General features: G+C 47.0%; 1 protein-coding gene across 3 annotated transcripts in view; it reads right to left on the bottom strand.

Moving 5' to 3' along the window:
* Positions 1-574: 574 nt before the first annotated feature.
* SPECC1 (sperm antigen with calponin homology and coiled-coil domains 1) overlaps positions 575-16,426 on the bottom strand; it is a 262,628-nt gene continuing 246,776 nt past the window's right edge. For all 3 annotated transcript variants that reach the window (XM_040630107.1, XM_040630108.1, XM_040630110.1), the window contains one exon: positions 575-3,943. In XM_040630107.1, coding sequence (XP_040486041.1) covers positions 3,854-3,943 — 90 coding nt within the window. In that variant the 3' untranslated portion in view covers positions 575-3,853. The remainder of the gene's footprint in view (positions 3,944-16,426) is intronic.

Here is a 16,426-nt window from a genome sequence, read left to right on the forward strand (position 1 = left end):
GGAGGGTCCCTCTGGAGACAAAGGCCCGACAAAGGCCTGACAGTGGAACTCCCCCGGGAGGAGGGAGAAGCGAAGATTCTGGGGCCGAGGGCGGGCAGCCTCCCTTCTCCTGTCCCATGGGTGGGGCTGGCCACTAGGACACCAGGGAGCCGGGGCCTCCCACGATGCCTGAAGCACCAGGCTCTGAACGCAGCAGGCATCCCAAGTCTGTTCGAGTCCATATGAAGTCTGCCTCTTCAACCTCGCGCCATCCCGGCCTGTGGTTTCCAGGCCCGGTACCAGGCTCACACCAGGCTCGCCTGGGCAGCTCTGCAGCACCCTGTGTCGGTCCTCAAGGGTCACTCACCCAAGGGACCGCAGTCCCAGCAAGAGAGCCGTGAATGAGAGGAGGCAGAAAAGCCATCGGGACTCCAGTCCTTTCTGGTAACTTCCAGTAACGCCGGCAAGAGCAGCTCGGTGGGGACCGCGGCCCAACAAGGAATTTCAGAAGGCAAGAAAGTGCTAGTTGGAACGGAAGCTTAGGCATTTCGACAAAAGAGGAACAGCAAATGTCACCGGGAAAAATTCACCATCAGACCGAAACAAAATAGATTTATTAGAAATATTCCACAGTCATACACCATTCGCTGCCATGTTCACAGTCAATACATCCGTGTCGGCGTGTCACGGCCTGACGGTGCTGGGTGTGCTCTTTGTAGAAACGAGGCCACAGATGTATCAACGGCATTCGACTAACGTAGTTAAAATTAGCGAGCTATGGAGGGCGGTCTAGACTTAGCCAAAGTCTAAGCTGGGTCAAGGAAAGTGAAACACCCAGGGAGCCTAGGTGAAGGAGATATTAAAAAATACTTCTTAAAAAGGGAGCTAGGCTCTAGATCTCTCACCCCACGATCTCAGCGGTTCATCCCCAAAGGGCAGGCAAGCTGGGGACAGGAGGGGCTACAGCTGGGGTGTGGCGAGAAGGGCCCGGGTCCTCTCCTTCCACAGCCAGTGAGATGCCCGCCCTGCCCCATGGGGAAGTGGGAGGGGGAGCTTCAGAGAAACGGCCTGGGGTGTCTGGGGGAAGAGAACCCTGCAGATGCTCATCACCGCCAGATGGCTAACGGCTTTGGGATGCTTCGGATGGTCTCGACAAAAGCTCCAAATCGACAGCTGAATGAAGAACGAAAACCAGAGACTAACCTCATTTCTGAAGTCAGAAGGGACTGGGACGAGACAAGTGGGCGTTTGCCGGGTTCCTCAGAACGCGAACCCCGGGGAGCAGGGGCTGGGGCGCTAACCCTCCTCAGGCAACACGGCTCCCGTCCATGGAAGATCTCACGACCAAGAAAACCACACACATCTTCCTAGGTCTTTAGAAAACCCCACTCTTCTGGGTCTTGCATTTTGCATCTGTCTTTTCTAGAACAATGCATTTAAAAAAAAAGGCGGCGGGGGCGGGGCAAGGGGGAGAAATCTGCAAAACCACCATGTGACTTTAAATGACTAGCGGCTGAAGGAAGATGGGAACACAAGTGGCTCGGGACAGAAAACTGGAAACACTACAATTGGCTGACACGTTCACCTTGTGCTCGGAGCGCTCCGGCTAAAAATGGGTCTAAAAACCCCTTCCTGTGGCCCAAGCCCCGGGGCCGGGACAGCGTCCCCCCGACCCAGGCCCCGCAAGTGCTGGAAGGCCTGGTGCCTGCAGGGCCAGACGGGCCCCCACCACCACCTGTGTTCCTATGAGCAGGACACACATTTCCCCTTCTAGAAACATGCCCACTGGCAAAGAAAATGGTAGTCAAGGAGCTTCTTTGAGTTATAAAAATAAATCGTACATGGCCTTTCTTTTATATGACATTTTTTCCCTTCTTTTTCACCTACAGGGAGCAGGCTCCAAGCGTAGGGGGAGGGGAAAGAGCAGCAGCACCTCTGCAGAGACGCGGCCTGGCCCAGAACGGGATCATCGGGCTCATTTACGGTAATCACTACAAACGGGGCACCAATAATGTTAAGCACCCCTTCCATGTGTCCCAAGAACCTCAGTTGCCTCCCACACAGACCCTGCAGTAATCCCAGATTAAACACAACAACCCGACGGCTCGACCCAGCCACTCGGGATATTACCTGCCCGCCCCCCCCTGCCCTGGACAGCAAGGCAGAAGTTCCGGGTAATGAAAATGCATCAGTTATGTCAACAAAGGACAGATGCCTGAGGCAACACAAGGAGTCCCTTCCATTTGTGCATCAGGAAGGGGTAAATTAAATTTGCTCAGACTGTCCCTCTGCCTTCCAGGTGAAGACAAGGGAGCCACGGAGGGGGTCACCCTTGCCAATGTGCCCAGCAGCAACCTTGCTCATGGCCCGGCCCTGGGGAGCGAGATCAAAGGCGTTCTCTTCTCTCGGTTGTCAGGGGAACTCTGAAAATACACAGAGTGGATCCCCCGCCCCCGCTGTTCCAGCTCCTCTGATTCAACGGATGGGGCAGGCCAGGGGTGTGTCTTTTGAACCAGCTCCCGGGGAGGTTCTGACCTCGGGCCACAAAGGAGAACTGGCAGCGGGCGGGGTGGCAGCTTGAGAATGGGGGTGGGCCCTCCGCAGAGCCCAGCTGCCACCTCTCCTGAGGGCGTCCGGAGGGAGGCGCCGAGCTCACACTTCTTCCAGGACAGGAACTGGGAAAAGATGGCCCTTTGGGGGGGGGGGGAGCACTCGCACCAGCAGGTGATGGGTGCTGACGAGTCACCTGACAACCCATGGGAGTCACACCTTCACGGGAGACGGAATGCGCACGGATGTGCCCAACAAGAACACCCGCCCAGGGCGCCCACCTGCACTCCCGAGCCCACCCCCACGCTCCTGCTCCGGCGAAGGGGAGGAGCCATCTCTGCCCACCCCTCAGGGCTTTGCTTCGGCTGCAAAAGTGAAGGGCCTGATGAGGTGCTAAAAACCAAGTCCGGAGTTGAAATAGTGTGAACATTTGCTGTCTGCCCCGTCTCCCCAGACACACACCTCTTGGGCCTGTGTGTGCAAACACACGAAGACCTGGGTGGGCACGCGAGGAACGTTCTGCATGGGGACGAACGTGTGCGAGCGTGAACGGGAATAGTAATGGGGGCGGGGGACGACGACACGCAAAGGGAGGGGGCGACAGGGGCTGACGTCTCCCTTGCAGCACGGGAGCTCTGAGCGTGAGCCCGTGCAAGCGCACAGACGCACACTTCTGTCTGCGGGCCACCCCGCGGGGACTCCGCAGCCACCCACCCCGCGGCTGCTCTGTTTTCTCACACTTCTCTTCCATCCAAAGATTCCAGGAAGTGACAGCAAGATCTGAACAGTGGGATCACGTTCTAGGTGTCCCAACTGTTATCTAGCTCGCAAGCACATTTCCCAAGAAGGCAGGGCTCAGGGTTTCCAGGTAGCGCGAGAGCGGAATGTGTGTCTTTTCGTGTTTTGTGGGGTGTTTCTTTTTTGCAGGGGGTGGGCAGGGGCTAGGGCAGAGTTTTTCTAAAGGCAGAAGCCTGGGTTTTAGTGAAAAGATGACTGCTTTGGAAGTGCTATTTGTGGTGGATCTCGGCAGCTCACGGGGGGAAGTCGCACTGCATGACCAGAGATGTCCTAGTGGGTTCTCCTGGAGGGAGCCGGGGCTGGGAGGAGGGAGGCCCGTGGGGGAGCAGAGCTTCCCCAGCCGACGCTCCAAATGCATCTGGATTTAAAGCGGACGGATGCATGGCGGAACCCAGCTCGGCTTCTTGTCCCCCCCCCCCATGGAACGCTGTGGGCGGTGGATGGAGCGGGGCCTGCGGAAAGTGACCAGGTGCTTCGAGGACCAGCTGCAGGCCTCGGCGGGCGGCGGCTCTCGGGCCGTTGGGCTCTACGTCTCAAAGTACTTGTAGATCTGGGCGACGTACTGCATCACGCTCTGCCAGTCGGGCCGGTCCGTGTACAGCATCTCGCTGAGCTCCTGCGGGAGAAAAGAATAGGTCACGCTGGGACGCCACAACCTCCCACCCCCTTCCCATGATGGGGCTCGGATCCAGGTTGGGGCTGCTGCTGCCTAGAAACCCTCTTCCACCTGCTCGGACAGAAGGTGTAGGCAACACTGAAGTGCTGTTAAATGTGATTAGTGAAAAGAAAAGTGTTTTATTTCTACTTAATCAGGAGATACCGCCCCTTTAAAAAAAATTTCTTTTAAGATTTATTTGAGAAAGAGAGAGAGAGAGAGAGAGAGCATGAGGAGGGGAGGGGCAGAGGGAGAAGCAGACTCCCCGCCTAGCCGGGAGCCCGATGCAGGACTCGATGCCAGGATGCCAGGATCGCAACCCAGCTGAAGGCAGATGCTTAACTGACTGCGCCACCCGGGCGCCCCGAGATACTGTCCCCTTTTGAAATACATTAGACATGACTTCCTGCCCCTTGCATCTTAATAACATGACAGCATTAAAAAAAGTTTTGTAAAGAGAAAGTCATCCATCATTCCATTATCAAGAGAATGAGTTCCACTTTTCTAAGTTCTGTTGGAATGTACACCTATGTTCTCCCACGCTTCCATCATGTGGACGTACTATCGTGTGCTCTGTGCCTTTATTTTATTATATTTTTTAAGGGGGGTGGTGGAAGGGGGCAGAGGGAGAGAGGGAATCTCAAGCCCAACGTAGGGCTCGATCTCACGACCCTGAGATCATGACCTGAGCTGAAATCAAGAGTCGGACGCTCAACCGACTGAGCCACCCGGGCGCCCTCTGTGTTTTTTCACTCATCGTTTTCCATACACGATTTCACATGCTGCTGTGCCGTGTCGCTGGCTGTCATGGTGGCTGAGGCGCACAGTCCAAGAACGGCCACCCCACATGACATCTAGTGCGGCGTGTAGTCTGTGTTTACTTCTTCACGTTACAGACTTGGCGGAAAGCATCTCTGTGGGGTGTTGTTGGATTCCTGGCTTGAGATGAATTCCCACAAAACGGGATTGACCATAGACGCCTTGAACCAACTGAACCCGCAACCACTGTCTTATTGGAATTCAGTGTTAGACCATTTCATGTTTGTTGTTGTTGTTCTTTCCCCCTTCGTTTCATAGGCGATCAGCAAGCAGACAGTAGAGGCCAGAGAGTGACAGGCAGGAGGGCTGGCTGGTCTGTCAAGAAGCCGGTCAAACGTTCCTGAAACGTCTGCCGCTCAACGTATGAAATAATTCACTCTGGGATTGCATTTGGATTCTCTCGTGGTCACTAGAGAACAGCAGGAAAGGACTCCGAGGTAAAGCCAGGAGCAGGGGTGGGTGGAAAAGCAAGGCTGAGCTTACTTAGCACATCTGTTCTTGGGTGGGGACAGAAATGAGACCCGTAACTGGCCACTTATTTTGTTTCCACGGTGCCTAAATACATTTTACGAGTTTTGCTTCTTGGTTGTGCTAAAGAATTACCAGCCTATCGGTGGCAAGGATGTGTCTTCCGACTCAGGACACGGAAGTCCTGAGCAATATTCAGAGCTCTACTCAGACTATCTCATCACATGCCTGAACCTGACGATAATAACACTAAAACTATTTTGGTACATTGTCAACATCACGTTCGAACACGTTTGAAGGAATAATGAAGCACGTTTCAGGAGAAGGGAGAGTATGCTGTCCGAACCAAAATCTGAGGCTGCGTGACATTCATCCGCATTAGTAGGTGAAAACCTTTCGAGATAGAAAGCACCAGGCCCAGCTGGTTTCACTGGCAAATTCTGCCAAATACTCAAGGAAGAATTAGTACCAACTGCACACATTATCTTCCAGGAAATAGAAGAGGAGGCACACTTCCTCACTCATTCTGTGAAGCCAGCATCGCCCTAATACCAAACCAGACAGAAATGTGACGAGAAAGCTACCCACTTCCCACATGAACACAGACACAAAAATCCTTAACAAATATCAGCAAACTGAATCATGATCAAGTGGGGTTCACATCAGGCATGCAAGGAAGGCTCAATATCCATCAGTGTTATTCATATGAACAGACTAAAAAAGAAAAATCCTATGATCATACCAACAGATGCAGAAAAAGCATTTACACACATACCTTGAAGATATTTGTGTGTTCGGTTCCAGACCACCACAATAGAGCAAACACAGCATAAACAAGTCAAATGAATTTTTTGAGTTTCCAGTGCATCGAAGTTATGTTTACACTACACTGTGGCCTAATATGTATGCAACAGCCCATGTCTAAGAAAAACCCAACAATGTACATTTGACCCTCACACAACACAAGTCTGAACCGAGTGGATCCACTTATGCGTGGATTTTTTTGGATAAATACAGTATGGTACTATAAATGTATTTTCTCTTCCTTTTGATTTTCTTAACAACATATTTTTCCTCTGCCTCACTTTAAGAATACAGTATGTAATATACAAAACACACAAAATATTTGTTAATTGATTGCTTATATTATCAGTAAAGCTTCTGCTCAACAGTAGGATTAGCAAAGTTTCTGGGGAGTCAAAAGCTATAGAGATTTTTGATGGCCTGGGGGGGGGGTTGGTACCCCCAACCTCTGTGTTGTTCAAAGGTCAAATGTACATTCCTTAAATAAAAAATATTTTATTGCTAAAAAAAATGCTAACCATCATCTAAGCTTTCAGCAAGGTGTAATCACTGATGACAGGTCACCATCACAAATATAATAATAATAAATATAATATCATTATAAACAATAATTTCAAGAATTACCAAAATGTGATACAGAGACACAAAGAGTGCACGTGCTGTTGGCAAAACAGAGCCAACAGACTTGCTGGATGCAGGACTGCCACAAACCTACAGTTTGTAAAAAAAAAAAAAAAATGCAGTATCCGGGGAGCTCAATACAGTGAAACACAAACGAGGTACGCCTGTTTACAAAATTCAACAACTATTCATGATAAAAACTCCCCAAAAGCTAGAAAAATAGAAGGGTATTTCTTTTACCTAATAAAAGATACACACAAAAACCAAAAGTTGACCTCATACTTCATGGAGAGAGACTGAACACTTTCCCATTAAGATCAGGAGAAAAGAACAAGGCAAGGATGTCTTCTCTCACCTTTCCTACGCAACACTGTACCAGAAGTTCTAGCTAATGCAATAAGGCAAGAAAAAAAAAAAGAAAAGAAAAAAGAAACAAAAAGCATACAGACTGGAAAGGCAGGATTAAATCTCTATTTGCAGATGACATGATTGTCTATGTAAAAAACTCCAGTCTACCACAAAACCCGTTGGAACAAATATGCAAGTTTAGCAAGATCTCAGTCAATAGCTCTCCTATTACAATGCCATCAATGAACAACTGAAATGTGAAACCAAACCAAACCATTTAAATGACATTAAATTTTTAAAAAGAATTTATATGCAGAAAACTTGTTTATAAAACACTACATGCAAAAAAATTACAAAGCACTGATGGAAAAAAATCAAGAAGCTCTAAATAAATGGAGAGTATTCCATGTTCATGGATCAGAAAGACCGAGTATTGACAAAATGTCAATTCTTCTCAATCTGATCTATAGATACAACACGATCCCAGTCAAAATCCCTGCAAGCTCTTTTGGGAGGTAGATATTGACAAAGTGAGTCTAAAATTTATAAAGCAAAGGTGCTAGGACAAACAAATTCTAAGAAGAATCAAGTTGGAAGACCTGATTTCATGATCTACCAAGTTGTATGAATCAGGACAGTGTGGTATTGACCAAGTGACAGACGCCTAGATCATGTTATATCTATTTTACCACAATAAAAATAACTGGAAAAAAAAGATAAGGCTTCCTGCCCTTGGGAGCTCATGGTCTTTGGGGGATGGAGGTAAGTGCTATAATCGGATAAATTACAATGTAACACTGCGTGAGCTACATAGCACTCTTGTGCGTTAGGAGCCCAGAAGGTGGGCATGGCTGTCCTGGATGCATGGCCATGGAGGAGGTAAGACCTGGGCTCTGGAGAAGGCCTGCCTGCCTGACTCTTGCCTTTGCTATTCACTAGTGTGTGACCTTAACGGAGCTGCACCTGCCTCAGTGTTCCGCCTATAAGGAGCATCCGTCTTCACAGGACTCCTGAGAGGACTCCATGAGTCAACACGTGGAAAGTGCCTGAGGGCGCCTGGGTGGCTCAGTGGGTTAAGCGTCTGACTCTTAATTTCAGTTCAGGTCATGATCTCAGGGTTGCGAGATCAAGTACCATGTTGGGCTCTGCGCTCTGTGGGGAGTCTGCTTCTCTCTCTCTCTCTCCCTCTCCCCCTCCCCCTGCTTGCATGCACGCACGCTCTCTCTCTAAATAAATAAATAAAATCTTAAAAAAAAGAAAATGCCTGGCACATAATAAACACACAAAAAATATCTTTCATACTATTAAACTCAAATTAATTCTTTAAGTATCCTTCATGAAGTTTATACTGAGGAGCTGGCTGAGTTATGCCTAAGGAATCATTTTGACATCCTCCCAGAACCCTGAGCCGTAGAGACCTCCCCGTCCTGATCTCTGCGTGGTGACTGTTTGGGTGGCTTACTCGGCAGGCAGCGCCCTCACGGACTGCATCACTCAGCATGAGGGCCGTCTCTTCACCAGGATACGCTCGGAGGGTCCGCACGTGCTGGCTGCTCTTCCAGTAACGGCCGTGAGGCCACCTGTCCTCTCTCACCTATTCTTTCTGTGAGGAGGGGCTCACACTTGTGATATGGCGGGCTAACCCTCTCTGTCACACTGTGGCTGAGGAGGAATGCGTTCTCAAATTGGGAGAACGTGGTTGAGCTTTCATTTAAAAAATAATCTCTCTTTTTTTTTAAAGATTTTATTTATTTATTTGACAGAGAGAGACAGCCAGCGAGAGAGGGGACACAAGTAGGGGGAGTGGGAGAGGAAGAAGCAGGCTCCTAGCAGAGGAGACTGATGTGGGGCTCGATCCCAGGACTCCGGGATCACGCCCTGAGCCAAAGGCAGCCGCTTAACGACTGAGCCGCCCAGGTGCCCCATTTAAAAAATAATCTCATCCTTGCTAATATGCTACGCCCAGAAACCTATATTTACTTGGGTCCACCTATCAGTGAATTTTTTTCCCTCACTGATCTCGCTATAGGCCTTGATCAAAGGCCTGGGGTTATTACGGCTGCCAATACTGACTGTATATATCTTAGAAGTATCATGTGTAATGAAGAACTATTTTTCAACCCCCATCAAGCTACGACAAAGCAAATTTCATAATATAGGAAGTTCCTGTTCTGTTGACGACACCAACTAGTAAAATCGCTCACAAACATCCCTAAATGCTTTTGAGGTTAATTATTATGCTTGTCAGTATCTCCTCACAGACATCTGTAAAAATGAAACCGCTGCTTCTGACAATTAGTTCAGCAAGATGATCGCATTCCTGGCTTTCACTAACTCCTGCCTTACGTCCGATAAAAAAAATTGGGAAAAAAGTTAAATTAAAAAAGAAGCAAATGTTAGCTGTAACACTACAAAGAAAAACATATTCTGTGTAGACTCTCGTCTAACAAGTTCTCGTTTTTTCTTTGGTTCCTTATGTTAATTATCTGTTGTTTGTTAGCTGCTCAGTGTTTCAGAAGGGAAGATAAATCAGGTTCGTTTTATTCCATCTTGGCCAGACGGGTACGTCACCTCCTTTCTAAATTCTTGAGCCTCTTATTTCTGTGGTAGGGACGTCTGTTTCTTAAAAGTCTCAGATTTTGGATTTACAGGGATTTTTTGTGTGCATGACTACATTTTTTTTTTTTTAAGATTTTATTTATTTATTTGACAGAGAGAGAGACAGCCAGCGAGATGCAGAGGGAGTAGGAGAGGAAGAAGCAGGCTCCCAGCGAAGCAGGGAGCCTGATGCGGGGGTCGATCCCAGGACCCTGGGATCACGCCCTGAGCCGAAGGCAGACGCTTAACGACTGAGCCACCCAGGTGCCCCTGCGTGACATTTTTAAAGAATAAATTCGGTTTCTTTAATGGGTAATGTTCTATTTCGTTTTGAGTGAGTGTTGGAGAAATATTTACATTTAGTATTTGAAGAGATGTATTTGCGTTTCTTTAGAAAATTGCTCATTCTGTTTTAAACATATTGGTGTCACACTGTTCACGGTACTGATGTTTCTATGATAGCTGTTCTTTTGCTTTTTCATTTCTCACGTTCCCTACACCCTCTGAGGGTTACAGAGCTGTGTCTCACTGTGACTTCCATTTGGGTTTTTCCCATCACTGATGAGACTGAACATCTTTTGAAATGTTTAAGAGCCATTCATGGTTTGCCTGTTCTAGCCTTTGGTCATTTTCTACTTAGTTGTCTTTCTATTATTGGTTAGTAGAAATTACTTATAGATTATCTGTCTTCACTTTACTTTTTATGCAGTTCTGTTATGATGTGTCTAGATAGGTATTTTGTAATGATTCATCTTGTGTGAGGTTCATTAGGAATCTATGGTCTTTCATAATTCTGGAAAAATTTCGGGCACCATTTCTTCAAATATCCTCTCTCCCATTCTTTCTTTCCTCTTCTTCTGGAATTCCCACTGGCCATGGGACTTAGAAATTGGTCTGATTTTATCTTCCATTCTCTTAAGCTCTGCAACAGACACTATTAGTTGGTTAATCTAATAGTCATTCCCAACCTCACTATCCCTTGTAGGCTTCCCGATAAAGAGAATGGAGAATATAAATTGCTTACTTTCTCAAACTCCCTTGCAGCTGGGGTGGCCACGTAACCCAGTACTGCTAATGAGCTGGAGGGACTCTGGGAAGCCTGTTGATTTCCTTATCAAAGAGGGAAGATAGGAAGTACTTGTTCTATCCGTTCCCCCTCCTTTCTGTCCAGCAGATGGGAGTGATGTCTGGAGCTTGGCAGCCATGTTCAACCCCAGAAGACATGGGGACAAAGAGCCAACAGATTAAAGATGGTAGAGTGTAGATAAGACACAATCTGGGGTTGGTTGATTGACTGATTATATACTGAGCAGTGAACCAATCCTGAAACTACTTCTGGACTTCTCATTAAAAAATAAAATTAACAGCTTTATGGTTTTAAGCAACTGTTAGCTGGGTTTTCCCTTTCTTGAATTTGTCTTTTTTTTTTTTAAGATTTTATTTATTTATTTATTTGAGAGAGAGAGAGAGAACGCACACATGTGCATGAGTGGGGTGGTGAGTAAGGGCAGAGGGGGGGTCTCACGACCCTGAGATCATGACCTGAGCCAAAATCAAGAGTTGGACGCTCAAGAGACTGAGCCACCCAGGTGCCCACCCATTTCTTAAATTTGAATACATATAATAAAATCCCTCCATTATATATTCTGCTTTTTAAATGTCTATTTTATGTTCTGGATTATCTCCTTAGTTCTCTTTTCCAGCTCAGTAGTTCTCTCTTCTGCTTTATCTAATCAGGTTTTCAACCCGACTGGGGTTTTTTTACTCCTAATTTTTATTTCTACAAGTTTCATTTGATTCTTTTTCCAAATCCTTTTTTTATTGTACATACTTTTTCCTTATGATTTTTATTCCCTTTTTAAATCTCTTTAATATGTTTAAACATAGCCTTCTGTAGTCTCTTTCTTATTATTTTATTTTATTTTATTTTATTTTATTTTAAAGATTTTATTTATTTATTTGACAGAGAGAGAGACAGCCAGCGAGAGAGGGAACACAAGCAGGGGGAGTGGGAGAGGAAGAAGCAGGCTCACAGTGGAGGAGCCTGATGTGGGGCTCGATCTCAGAACGCCGGGACCACGCCCTGAGCCGAAGGCAGACGCTTGACGACTGAGCCGCCAGGCGCCCCTCTTTCTTATTATTTTATTATCCCGTGTTCTGGCACATGATCCTCTCGTTTGCTCTATCTGCTGACGAGCTCAACTAGATCATTTTCTTGAGTGTTTTGTAATTTTGGATTGGAAATGTATTTTCAGTGGCCATTGTACTACTAGCCCAGATGCTTTTGTGCCTCAGATGATATAAACTAGGGTCTCCCTGCAGCACAGATATTATAAATTTGGACTCCAAATCTCATCTGGCCCAGTTTTCTTTTCTTGTAGGTTCTCCTTTTTCTGGCCACAAAAAAAAAAAAAAAATCTAAGGTGGAGACCAGGCTTCCTTATCCCTTCCGTCGACGGGCGGGTTGCGTCTTCTATTTTCCCCTTCCCTAAGAAGAACGTCATTTTGCGAGCTTGGGTTTGTGCAAGGGTCTCAGTACTACTGTTCTGTTTATGGGAGCTCAGAGCCTTGTCTCTTGTTCCTGTGTGGGTATTAAATAAAACCTACACCCATTAGGTAGTCTTTTTTTTTTTTTTTTTTTTTTTTGAGATAGAGACAGCCAGCGAGAGAGGGAACACAAGCAGGGGGAGTGGGAGGGGAAGAAGCAGGCTCATAGCAGAGGTGCCTGATGTGGGGCTCGATCCCATAACGCCGGGATCACGCCCTGAGCCGAACGGAGGCGCTTAACCGCTGAGGCTACCCAGGCGCCCCCATTAGGTAGCCTTTTACGATGAGCCCTCTACCAGCACTCCCAGACCCACTTCTGAGCTTGGGCACAATCTCGGTTTATGCCTTGTGGCTCTGGTTTTCACTTCTCTTTGAATTTCTGACATCTGGCCATTTCCCATTCTTTCTTCAGACTGCAATTATGTGTTGATATTTTTATAATTACATTTTATCCAGACTTCTAGGTGACTTGAACAACAGGGCTTTAATAATTCAGTCTACCGTGCTTCCAAGAAATGAAATTTATCCACAATGAAATCTTCGAAAAAACTCTAAATCATATGTGGTTAGACTAACTGAATTAAAAAAATATATATATATATATATATTTTTAAGTAGACTCCATACTCAGTGCAGAGCCCAATGCAGGGCTTGAACTCACAACCCTGAGATTGAGACCCGAGCTGAGATCAAGAGTCAGATGCTGAACCGACTGAGCCACCCGGTGCCCCATGAATATTTTTATATACGGATCATGGTAACATCTTTAGCCAAGGGATTTTAATGTTCTATAAGAAATTGTTTAGAAGATGGCATAAAGTATCACAAGGATATAAAATGGGATACTTACCAGGCTGGGTTTGATGCCTACACTTTCGGCTGCTTCAAATGCCAATAAGAGATTCCTTTTCTAGGTTAAAAGGACAGAGACTGGAATTATCAACTAAAAATACATAGCTTTTAAAAAATAAAAATAGAAATAAAAACATATAGCTTTTGCTGGGAAAAAGAACACGAAATGACACTCCCATATGGATGATCTCTGATTATAAAACACTTAAAATTTTAAGTCAAATATGCAAACATGGTTTCAGTCTAAGGAAGAGAACGATCAACAGGTTATAATTAAAATGACATTACGGTCGATTCCTGACTATCAAAGGTAAATATTTGTTAGTTCAGTTATTTTTACTCTGTCACGATTTAGGACATGCACATTCTGCTGTGTTTCAAGAGTTGTTTAATCATGGTGCTATATATAGCATTTCGCCCAAGAATTCTCAAGGCACTGTTCCATCTTAGCCCCAGTTTGTAGCTTCTTCCTGAGACCCTCTCTGGCTGTTCTCGTGTTCCTCACCGGGATGAACTTAGAATCACTCAGTCATGGCTCCTCCTCCATAATTCATTCCAGAGTCATTAGGATGACATTAAAATTTAATTAGCTTGGCGATATTAAGTTTAATCAAGAGACTCATGTTCCTGTATCATGTTTCATTCCCCCAGTAGAATTTTGTGATTCTATGCATTTCGTCTATAATTTCCTTTTCCGTTTCCCCCTGGCCTCCACCTCTCTGTCCTCGGGTGCACATATGCTTCCCGAAGGGAGGGCTCTGCCTGACACCAAGGCCAACTCTCTGCTCTAGGTACCAGGTCACAGGAAAACACCAAGACAAGGCTGTGCACGTTTTCTCCCAGGCTGTGGTCGAGGCCTGGGAAGCAGTTGATCTGTGGTCATCTTGCCCAAGCCACCAGCCCTCTTCCTCCAAATTAAGGAAATTTATGGGCATGAACTGGAAACCTGATGCTTGTTTCCAGAACACTGCTCTCTGTTCTGCTGAGAGGGAGCTGAAGTTGGCTCTAGCTTCCTTTAATTGAGTCCAAACTCTGCGGCAGCTAATCTCCTATTTGGTGCTTATTTTAAAGTCCTTTGGTTAGTTTTGAGGCAGGGGATTGGTAGCCAGACTTCTGGCTACCCAGAAGTCAAGGTATTTGATATGCGATGCCAACTTGTTTTCTAAAATGCTACACCTGGGGACGCCTGGCTGATTCGGGTTGGAGCAGGCACTCTTAATCTCAGGGTGTGAGTTCAAGCCCCACACTGGGCATGGAGCCTACTGAAGAAAATAAATAGAATGCTGCTGCACCAACCACAGCGTGTAAGTCCATTTTTCTCACACTTCTACTGTCACAGACTATTAGACCGAGCACTGTTATCTAATTCTCTCATTGCAACAGTGCCAGGCTCCAGAAGGCCAGGGGACGAGCTGCCATTTACGGGGAGCAGGAGGAGTGTGGCCACGCGAGAACCCACAGGCCAGAGCCCTTCCAGCCCCAGGACAGCGTAGCCCCTGGTAGAGATCTCTGCCACTGGCCCCCCTGGCAGCGCATCTCACCTAAAGCTGACAGCAGAAAGCATCCCAAGTCTAGAATTTCTCTCGCGTTAAAATTTTGTTTCAGACACTGACACGAAAACACTCAGTTCTATCACCTGAATCTCAGTAGCCTATGCAGGAGTTTCGTGGATTGACAGATAAATACGCTTTCCACTGAAAAAAAATGCCCAAAGCTTCCGCTGACTGTAACTCACATCTCTTTCATGCCATCAAAGACGCCCTTATTAGTTTTATCAGAAATTCCTCTTTAACACTGATGTCCAGCTGACTTGGTTTCATCACTTCCATCTGGTAGAGGGCACAGCTCCCGATTTCTGAACCTCCTGGGCTGTCGTGAATCTCACAGACCCGCAGCCCTCCACAATCTGACCTGGGTGCTCCTGATAACAGCATCCTGATTAGGGGAAGACGTTCAACCCCCTGTGTAGAGACCACGGGCCCCTGTGCCACAAGGACAACGGAAGTGAGTACACGGTGGCGTCTGGTCTGTCCTCTTGCAGGTTTCCAAACCTGCAGATGGTCAGGCAGCTGGCCGCGTGTGGCGTGTGGGAATCACAGACGCCCACGGCCAGACAACGCACTTTCATAAGGAAGCAGCGCTATGATTCAAAGTGGGAAAGCAGACACTTTTAGGTTCACTATTTTCCAACAGGTCCAGCGGTGATCTGAGGACAAGAGCTTAGGTATGGTTTGCATGAGAGCAAACATTTACACCTTCAGGAAGATTCCTATTTCAGATCATGGGCGCAGAAGTGCTGAGACTTCTATTTACGACAGTTTTAGTGAGGTTTTTTTGATTATTCTGGAATTGTTTTACGCCCACTCTTGACTCAAGGAAAAGGCAGAGGCTGCAGAGCGAAGAGGATGGATACGGAGGTCACTGCTGGAGGGGCTCTGCCGGGCGAGGGGCACGTTGACGGCTGCGTGCCCCCGCACGGCTCCACTGGCTCCTGCCATCTCGCTGCTCTGCCTGTGTTCCCTCTGCTGGGTCACTCTCTCACCAGACAACCAGCGCTGCTGTCCTCAACCTTCCTTAGCCTTCTCTCTCTGTCTCTGTGATACTTATTTATAGCAAGGAATATATTTGGCCTTTATCCAAGGTTCCTGCACAGAGCTCCTAAAACTCTTATCATTTCCCATAAGAGCCATAGGGGCATCTTTTGTTCTAATCTTGGGTTTTTGTCCTCTTCCAGAAATGGCGTCAGAGCAACAAAGCTGAAACAGGTGCCTTCTGTTATTCATAACAGCCTCTTTCAATCACACCTGAGTTTATGCTAAAGAATGATTTTTCAAACCCACCCAGATAACCTACGGATGGGGGCCGGCTGCTGGGAACCAGCCCTGTATTGGAGGGTTGGAACTTGCAGTCCCATATCCCTTGACCCCAACCTCGGGAGGGACACACTAGGATTTGAGCTCAATCACTGATAGCCAATGATTTAATCCATCATGCCTGTGTAATGAAGCCTTTATTAAGCTCAAAAAGATGGGGTTCAGAAAGCACCTGGGTTGGTGAATGCATCTGTGTGCTGGGAGGGTGGTGCACCCCAAGGTCCAAGGGGACAGAAGCTCCTGCACTCGGACCCTTCTGGACCTCACCCTAGGGGTCTCCGCATCTGGCTGGTCATTAGTGACCCTATGTCCTTTGTAATGAACTGGTAACCTAGTGAGTACTGTTTTCCTGAGTTCGGAGCCATTCGACAAATTAATTGAACCTAAGGAAGGGGTCAGAGGAACCTCTGGTTTATAGTTGGTCAGTCAGGAAGCAAGGTGACAACGATGTGGTCACCGGGGTCTGAAATGGAGGGTGCAGTCTTCTCATGGGACCAAGCTCCTTAACATGTGA

The sequence above is a fragment of the Ursus maritimus genome, unplaced genomic scaffold (genome assembly GCF_017311325.1).
Source record: "Ursus maritimus isolate PB19 unplaced genomic scaffold, ASM1731132v1 scaffold_14, whole genome shotgun sequence".
Taxonomy (NCBI): Eukaryota; Metazoa; Chordata; class Mammalia; order Carnivora; family Ursidae; genus Ursus; species Ursus maritimus.